General features: G+C 45.2%; 1 protein-coding gene across 12 annotated transcripts in view; it reads left to right on the forward strand.

The window, feature by feature from the left end:
* The window catches only part of cspg5a (chondroitin sulfate proteoglycan 5a), a 49,964-nt gene extending 41,042 nt beyond the window's left edge, over positions 1-8,922 (forward strand). For 4 of the 12 annotated variants that reach the window (XM_020654078.3, XM_020654084.3, XM_020654077.3 and 1 more), the window contains exon 5: positions 7,815-8,922. In XM_020654078.3, coding sequence (XP_020509734.1) covers positions 7,815-7,982 — 168 coding nt within the window. In that variant the 3' untranslated portion in view covers positions 7,983-8,922. Of the gene's footprint in view, positions 1-1,869; positions 1,927-6,032; positions 6,135-7,814 lie in introns of all 12 variants that reach the window. The other 8 variants (XM_065958379.1, XM_020654080.3, XM_020654085.3 and 5 more) reach the window with 5 other exon arrangements.
* Positions 8,923-9,701: the final 779 nt, after the last annotated feature.

Consider the following 9,701-nt stretch of genomic DNA (forward strand, 5'->3'; position numbering starts at 1 on the left):
ACACAGAGCAGATGCAGCATTAACGCAGCCAAGGTCAGAGGTTAAACTCCCCCTGAAACCATGCAGACTGAACATTAATGCACTCGCCTCTCACAGTGCGGCCGGCGACAGCAGCAAGCTCAACCCTGACCCCTTTAAGAGAAAACTCCCACAATCCCTCGCTCTGACCGCTGCCCAACCTGCCTCTTTCTAACCTGCTCTCTCTTTAATCACCGCTTGCATCGGTATGTCATGGCATTTCTGTAATGCCGCTGACATGCGCCACCTGGTGGTCATGTTGGCCACTGCAGCTTTGCTTATATGTTTACAAAACTGTACCAGAATGTTTGTTTATCCTGAAAAAACGGGGCGGGGAGAGTGTTATGATTCATGGTTGTTGGTTTTTTTTTCTGTGGGGAGGTTGTGGGAGGATCCCAAACAGGTAAGGTAAATGTGCGGGATGACTTGGGAGAAATGGTCGGGATATCAGGATAAACATCTGAGATGCAACGCCTCGTGCTGCCTGCAGGAGGCAGCAGAGAGCCAACAGTCACTAACCTGAGCATGTGTAGCTATAGTGGCTACGCTAACGTTGTAGCAGCATGGGTAGTTCTTGTGCTACAACTGAGGTAGAGTTTGTTTTGTTTCTGTTCTGTGAAGGTGTGGTACCACCCTCTAACTACTCCATCAGTAGTTCTGTTCACTCTGTAAGGCTACAGCAGCTTAGATGTCTCTTTACAGTAGAAGAAACATGGACCCTTTAATATCACCCAAATACATTTTGTCATCGCCCTAAAAGAAAATAAACCTCTAAAAAGTATCATAAAAAACATCCATCATCCCCTCTTAACCACATCTCTTAAAATGGTCACTTTCTAACTCAACACCACCAACGTATCATAACCCCCCCAATCATCACTCATCCTCTGGACTGAAGAGTTGTTGTAAACGCTTTAAATGGTTTGTTTTTTTTGCAAGTGCAGTTTGGTTTTTCACCACAACCATGAAGCAGTGCTGCGATAGACACGTGTTTGTTTCGTGCACTTGGTTCCAAAATGCGGCCGCCAAGCAGTAAAAACACATTTATTCAGCTGTAATTTGATAATCCACTGGTGGTCAGTTGGTTGCAATCAGGTTCAGGTTTTTTCATTTTTACCTGTAGGTAAATTTGGTTGCAAGGAGAGTAGCACAGACAATTCATAAAATACTGACAACCTCTCTTGGCATCAAGTGCATGTTCCAAATGCAGCATGTCTGCCCTCTTTTCTAACTTAAAGCAAACAGAAGACTATTCCAACTACTGTTCAGTCCAGATCTATTTTCTAACACGTTCCAGCCACATTCAAAACTCACTTTGCCGTAAACAACAGACCTCCTGAAACCAAAAACCATACCATCTCTTTTCCCCTGAAACAAACCCACTAATACAGCAAACAACCTCGGTTCCCTTCCCGACCCGGAGTCACGACTGGTGGAGAACCGTCACCAGAAATAACCAAACCTTCATTAACTTTGGTAACACAGAATCATATCAGTGCACAACCAGAGAGGCTGTGTTTGAAGCCGAGCTGTGAGTTACAGCTGACATCTGAAAGGAAGTTACTCTCTGTCTCCAACACTCGATCTCGATCTCTCTCTCTCTCTCTGTTTTATCTGTCTGCTTCTTTTTCGTCTTCTTTCTCTCTCCGACCTCCTTCTAGATCTTCATGTATCGTCTCTTATCTATCGCTGTTCCTCCTTTTTTTTTTTTATCTGTCCTCTCTGATCTTCTTCTTTCTCATCAGTCTCTGTCTCTCTCTCTCTCTCTCTCTCTCTCTCTCTCTCTCTGAGGATGCCTTGTTTGGTTTATTTTGAGGAGTATAACCCTTTGCCCCATCCCCCTCCCCTCAGAAAACCATGAGCAGATACACCTGGGAGTGTAAGACCAAAGAGGAGTCCGACTGTGAGGTAAGACCAAAATCCCCAAATGTCAGATAGTCCCCCCCCACCCCCCACCAAGCCCCCCACCCCCCTTCTCTCTCACCTTCCCAGACAGCTCTCTCATTGTTACTGTGGCCCTGTCAATCACCCTCTCTCTCTCTCTCTACTTGTCACTGGATCGATCCGAGTCTCGACCCCTCCCTCCAAAACTGAAATTAAATGTTGGATAAAAACACGACGAGAGAAAGAGTTTAAATACCAAACATCACCTGTTAATGGACTTAAGCATAACCCCGTTTCTTCATTAGCGTGCAGACAAACACCAGGATGGATTATAACGGATTCTGGTTTCAGTTATTCTTGAAAACATGGACCCCATATCTCCCTATCCAGACTGCTGACTTACCCAGCTTGTCTTCAGTGGCTCGGGGCGAGACTGAATCAGTGACACAGCAAGCTGCAATTTTCAGATTTTTTAGTTCCCCCTCCTCAGGATTACAACCAAAAAACAAGAAAGATAAAATAATAAAGTGGTCATCTCTTAACTACCCGGGGACTCAATAGTCGGGGACTCAGTAGTCGGTAGACATCATGTCAAACAAAACCCAGAAAGCTGCTAAAATTAAAAAGACGTCACACCTCATTGGACGCTCTATCACGGCAAGACCCCCCGTTTGTTACACCCCACCCTAAAGTCAGAGATACACTGTAAGCTATAAGCCCAATCGCTCGTCTTGTGCAGTGCCGTGAACAGGGAGGGCACGAGGGCCAATCAGGACTCGACCTGCTGCTCCTGACCGGTCAGAAACATTTCTCGCACGTTGTAAACTTTGGTCAGTGTTTGGATTTGAGCCGTGCATTTAAGACAACTGAAATACACACAGATCTGATTTTTTTTAAAGGCGGATAAATAAATGTTTGAAAATAAAATAAATGAGGTCACTTTGACCTCTGAAGCACGCTCTCGCTCTCTCTGCTGCAGGCGTCAGGGACCGGAGGCGACATTAGCGGCAGCTTACATAACACTCCTCTGCTCACACTCCTACTCCTGACAGAGCAGTGGAGTACTTTTTCAGTACGACATTCACTCGCCCACTTAGGCATGGAAAATGTAAGAGATGGGGGGGGAGGGGAAGCATCACAAAGTGAACTGCATTGTAAAGCTCAGCTGAAGCTCATGTCACTGTCCCGATCTGAATGATCAACCGGGCGTGGACTGAAGTGCATTATGCAAATACGTCAAGGGAGGGCCGAGATTTTAGCTTAATTTTTGCTAGTTTATATTTTAATCTTAGGTGTGTCGAAAGTTTGCAGTTTTAAAAATAAGGGGCAACTAATCCTGTTGCTTTGTTTTAGCTGGAGAAGTAACTTCCATGTATGTTTTATCGGTCATTAGCAACAGCTGTATCGTGCAGTGTGCAATGCATTTATTCAAGAAAGACTGGACCCGACCTTCAATGTGATGTTCATAGGAAAGTATTTATTTTATATTCTTTGCAAATTTACCATCCTTATGAACAGTGGTTCTCAGGACCCTCCACCTTCCTCTGGGAAGTCTCGACCGAAATTTCAGATATTTTTCTGCCAATCAGATTTATTCACTTGTGTGCAGTTTGAACCTCAGTCTGTACAAAAGATTTTGACAGAATTAAGAAACTGATTTTAAAAACATGTTTAAAAAAACGCTACCTTATTTAACACGTTTTTTTCAAGGGCACACATCTGCGACCCACCTTTGGGTCCCGACCCACCAGTTGAGAACCACTTCCATACAGGATGTGTGAAATCCCTCGTTCACACATCATAAATAGAAAGTTCCTGGAGGTCAAAACAAAACCAACTCAGAAACGGTGCTCCTGCAGCGAGTCACTGTTGACCTTGAGAGGACTTTGATGTCCAGATATAAAAAAAAAAAAAAGAATTAACGGACAAATTAAAGCGAAAATGCAGACACACACACACAGAGCAAATATCCGCGTCTACATTCTATTTTACGAGCAGCACACACACATGCCCGTCATATCTGAACAAAAACACACTCAGGTGAATGTCTCGGTGCAGCTACAGGACGCTCTGTGCATCATTCACCGTGCAGCCTGAACCCTAGTGTCCTCAATCCTCCCTTCGGTCGTTTAACAGAGTCCAGACACAGTTTGATTTGCAGAAAACGCTCAGATCAAATTTTTTAATTTTTTTTGTCAATACTAAACAAATTCGACACGGTAAATGAATTGACCGGCCAGACCTGAACGTAATTTATCAGAAAATGTAATTTCCATCGACTGAGTGTGCGCTCAAGCCGGCGGATGAGATTTGAGCCGACCTTAAAAAAAAGTCCACAGGGGCGTCGGTGGCGCAGTGGTTAGTCCGCGCACCCCATGTATGGAGGTCTATAGTCTTCCAAGCAGGCGGCCCAGGTTCGCCAGCTTGTGGCTCCTTTCCCGCATGTCATTCCCCTCTCTATCTCCCTGACTTTAGACTCTATCCACAGTCCTATCTCTACAATAAAGGCACAAAAATAAATCTTTAAAAAAAAGGTCCACACTCTGCAGCAGAGATGTTAAAAAAGAGAGAGCATCAATTTTCCCGTTAAAACTGTGAACAGCTCCTCTCGCCTTCATATTCCTCTGCACTGCACACAAACACACAATCAGACCTGACACAAACACTCACACCTGTGCAAACACAAATATGTGCTCAGGGAAAAAGAGCCAGTCGGTAAACACAAGCAAAAGCTCGAACACTAACGCACGCACACGAGTCTTGGAGAGAGCAGCACAGGCGGGGAAATGTATTCTTTACACTGGACATAAATACCAACGCAAATATTCAACATATTAAGGCGCCAAGCATGACAACGAGCAGACTCACTGACTGTCAAACCACATCGATTTAAACCCCCTACATCATCTGCAGTGAAAGAGCTGGATCACTGCACCGGGTTTGACCCAGCTCTGCATGAGTTCAAGCGTTGCCTATTTGAACCTGAGTTCTTAACTTGCAACAGTTTGCGCTCAACTAACATTTAAAACAAACAAACAAACAAACAAACTTCTTTTAGCTAACTATTTGAAGAGTTACTGAACTCTCCTGATCACAATAATCCACCAAACTGAGTCCCAACGATTTAAATCCAGAGAAAGATTTTATCCAAACATGTTCGATCCATAACGATCCACAAAACTGCTCAAAAAACTTCCGCTGACCTTTTGATGACACTTCACAACAGCCAATGAGAGCTCCCCCTGTTCTGGCCGCTAATTGCACGCTCCTGTGTTGATGATTGACTTCTCTTATGTCCAATCAAATCCTCTGAACATGGATCTGCTGCTTCTATCTATACTTCGGGATGATTTCTTCATGCTCACACTGAGGAGAGTGATTTAAAATACGAGTACCAAGAGAGGCTCTCTGAGTCATGACACATTTGGAGAAAACAGACAAATCTATGTAAAGTCAGACATTAAACACCCCCATAGAGCTGGAATGGAACGATCCTTGTGCTTGGCTGTGAGACTGGCCGTCGAGTACTTGGCTACACGGGGTCACCCCTACAACACATTTGGTCATTTCTGTGCACCAGGTAAAGATGACAGTGACAATCTTTATTTCCCATAAACACCATCAATGCTGGCAGAGTAGGATGTGTATTTAACTCGACTAAAAGTCACTCGGTGTGGGATTTTCATCTTTCCTACTTTCTTATAGTGGTAGTGCCTGGTAGGGCGTGGTCTCAGTGCATTCAACTGGACACGCCCGCAGCATCCTGGAGAAGTGATAAGCGGTTAAAAGTTAACCTAAACAGTTTCTTTAATCACAATAACAAATGTACATGTAGAGGTTTACGACTTAAAGGCTTCTGATGTGACCCTGAAACATGTTGTTGCACCTCACCCCTTCATACGCCCGCTCCAACACAAAAGGACATCAGGAACAGTCTGTGTGCCTCCATCATCATCATCATCTTCATCAGAATCCTGTTTATCTCTGTTCCCGCTTCCACCCCCCCCAAAAAAATGACACCCGCTCTAAAGTCCTTGTGACTCCGTGCCTCCCACCCACTGCCCACCCAACACCCCCCCTGCTCCACAAGTGAACCACAGTGATATCCAACAAACAAAAACTTTTCCCAGTTTCACGCTGACGGGAGGACAGAGGGCCCCTACCCCGTTACCATGGAAGTGACGTATCCACACGTCCTGCCTGAAGTTACTATCTAGGCCAGCAGCCAGCGGGTAAATGCTCTCACTGCTCTTACTTTCTAAAAAAAAAAAAAGTTCCATTGATTCAAACATCCACTTAGGGTGTGTTTTTAAATGGCATCAGCCTCCGGATCAGGAGTATGATGTGTGTGCGTGTGTGTGTGTGTGTGTGTGTGTAACAAAGAGAGGCAGACGGACGCCCCGGGTAGCCAGGGTTCAGCAGGGTCGATGATGCCATGCAGTATTAATGGGGGATAAGAGGCTGGAAAAACAGAGCTAAAATGGACTCCGCAATCAATTTATTCTGACCTTAATTAAGTTCACATGAATTGAATTAAAACCTTTTAAAACACGTTGACGTTTTCTACCCCCCCCCCCCCCCCCCTCCCCCCTCCCTCCCTAGCGACTGCTTGGGTATGTATGACGGTGGTACCCACAGATTAAAGGTCGGGGGCGGAGACTTTGATCTGCCTGTTTTGTTTAATTTTGTGACATTAGATGCAAAGTGGAGGTGAAGCAGGAGGTGATTCTGCATGAGCGATTATTACTCTGGGTGCATATTTTAAAGCTCTTCTTGCATGTGGATGTGCATGTGCTCCCTGTGTTGCCTGAAAGGAGGAGGGGGGGTGGGGGGGGTTAGTGTCGCTCATGCAGCTCACCTCACCGCCTGCTGAACCAAACACAACATGCCAGCAGAGCATGATGACGATCAGGCAGCGGAGCCTCCTGAAATGGCCGCTGCAGAGACCGGCTTCCTTTAAAGTAGCAAAACAAAAGCTGCACTTTATCTTGTTTTGAACATTTGATGGTATTTTCCTGCATTTGGGAAGTCTCTAAAGAATCTAACATTGTGATTTAAAAGGATTAGCCCTTTTCTTTCAGAGCAAATGTGCAAAGCTGAATGTTTTATTTTTTGCTTAAACATCGCTTTTGATCATTTCTGTACGATGTGATCTCCTGACTCTTAAAGTTTAAGCAGAAAACGTCCAATCAATCGGACGGTTTAAGAGTCACAACGTACAGAAATGAAGGAAACTCGAGAGCTGCTCTGTAAAAGTCTGACGCCATAAAGCGAGCCTTAAGGAAAGGTCAGAAAAAAGAGCGTCCTGACGGTTTGTAGTGAAGGTGCGGTTCTTTAAAGCATGAAGGTGAAACTCGATCAGAGTGCATGGATCCAAAGAGAAACTCAAAGCTCCTCACTTTTTAAAAGCTGAGAGTCCATCTTTGTTTCTTCAATGCAATCGGCAGACTGGAACATCAATATTGGATGGTTCTGCAAAGCACCAGATAAAATTGGCAGGAAGGCCCGTCCCCTTACTCGCTTGACAGCCATGCAGTACAACCAATCAGGGACAGTGTTGCCGTAGCAGTAACATCATGTAAACATACTGATAGACTACTTCCTAAATTGGCACTTAATGTTGATATTGGACAAACTGTAGATGGGACGTGAGGTGCAAAATTGTCCAATATGGTTGTATTTTCTCGCCTAAAACACAGATGAATACGTCTTTGAAGTCATCCAGGTCTTATGTCTCAGTTAGATTTTGGATAAAGAGCTCTAAAAGAATAAAAAAAAATCACAACTTCATCCAATTGGCCGGCTCTAAATCACTCTAAGTCATGACACTGTGAACTCTTGTGGTGGTTCTAACTGTACTCTCTGCTCCCTACCCTCCACACCCCCCCCCCCCTCCCCCCCCTCCCGGGTAGGATGATCCTAACTCCCAGAACAAGCTGGAGGACCCGGTGAAGGCCTCGCCCAAGGAGGACGACTCCCTCAACATCCACAACTCTCTGACCCCCAAACACGAGAACCACAAGGTCCTGGGCGAGGAGAACTCCTCGGAGGTAAACTCACTGCAGAACAACATGATGTGAAAACACAAAACAAAAAACGACCCCAGCAACCCCCGGCAACACGACAACGGAAAAAAACGTCAAGGTGCGCCGGCAACAGAAGCCCCCTCGAAACCCCTCCCCCCCCCTCCTGCTCTCTGCTGTTTCGCTGCCGAGTGCGCCTAACCGGTCAACCAACAACCAACAAACCAGCCTGTCAACAAACCAGCCAACCAACCCAGTCTGCAACCGTCTCCGACACGGCAACACTGCCACCGAGCGGCCTCTACCGCTGCAAAAAAACGTACACCACCACCACTACCACCGCCGCCGCCACCACTGCCCCAGCTGAGAGTAACACCCTCCACAAGCCTCACCCTGCCGCCGCCCTGCAAACCCCTCCCCTTTCCCCTCTTTAACATCCAATCACATCCCTGTTTCGCAGCCCCGCCCCCTTGTTGCTGTCACTCTACTCTCCCTTATCTCTCTTCCTTGCACACACACACACACACACACACACACACACACACACACACACAAGAAGCATACACATACAGTGAAAAGAAGAAGACATGAACACGCTTATATGTACACACACACACACACACACACACACACCTTCCCCTGCCTGCATTGGTGTATTTTGTAAAAAGAAAGAAATCATTACAGAAGTTTAAAATGTACGTAAAACGTCATTGTAAAAAAAAAAAAAATAAGATAAAGCTACTGAAAGGTTTTGATGTTTGTCTGACTAATCCAGTGAGTATGTATAAATATTGGAGAAAAAAATTTGCTTGGATTGATTTAAAAAAAAAAAAAGAAGAAGAAGCAACACAATGTGTCTTGGTTTTCATTGATGTGATTTCTAATCCTTTGATGTACTTGTTTTTTGTTCTTTTTTTGTACTTTTTTGGGACTTCGAACAGAGAATAAAAACAAAACAAGATTCAGACAGTTGTTGAAATAAACCTTTTTAACATGATCTCTGTGGATCCTGCGTTTTCCTCTTGTGTCGTGTCCCCTTCCTTTTTAACCCTGAACAAAACAAAAACACCGTCTGCATGGCTTCTAACACGAGCTTCTTAGATGTTTGTCATAGACGTGCTGCCCTGCTTACATCACATAAACACAGGTTCAAGTATATTCTGAACACTGCTCCTACATTACAAAGTCAGTTATTATGGAATCTGTTGCCACAGCAGCAATGAAGAGTTTGAAGAGATTCTTAAGGTCCTGACACACCAAGGAGACCGTCGGTGAGCGGTCGTCCCCCTAGTTTTTTTGTTTTTTTTAAGATGTATTTTTTGGGCTTTTTGTGCCTTTAATCGAGAGATAGGACAGTGGATAGAGTCAGAAATAGAGAGAGAGAGAGAGAGAGAGGGGAACGACATGTGTGAAAGGAGCCACAGGTCGGATTCGAACCTGTGCCGCCCGCCTGGAGGAATACAACCTCCATACTTGGAGGCGTGAGCACTAACCACCGCGCCACCAGCGCCCCAATCATTGTCCTAGGTTTTGCAGTGTGTCCAACTCCGTCGGTACCCGTCGGCCCCAGTTGGCCTTTTTTTTGCCCAATTCCACATGTTGAATCAGTGTGAGCCGTCGCCAGCGCGGTTGCGGGTAGAAATCTATCTGATTGGCTGTTCAGCTACGCGAAACAGGAGAGCCAGTGCATGAGAAGAAAAACATAAGCGCCTCTTCTATTCTTGTTCCACTAATAAAACACCAAAGGCTGACAACGCCAGCGCCATTTTCTACTTT

The sequence above is a fragment of the Labrus bergylta genome, chromosome 8, assembly GCF_963930695.1.
Source record: "Labrus bergylta chromosome 8, fLabBer1.1, whole genome shotgun sequence".
Classification (NCBI taxonomy): Eukaryota; Metazoa; Chordata; class Actinopteri; order Labriformes; family Labridae; genus Labrus; species Labrus bergylta.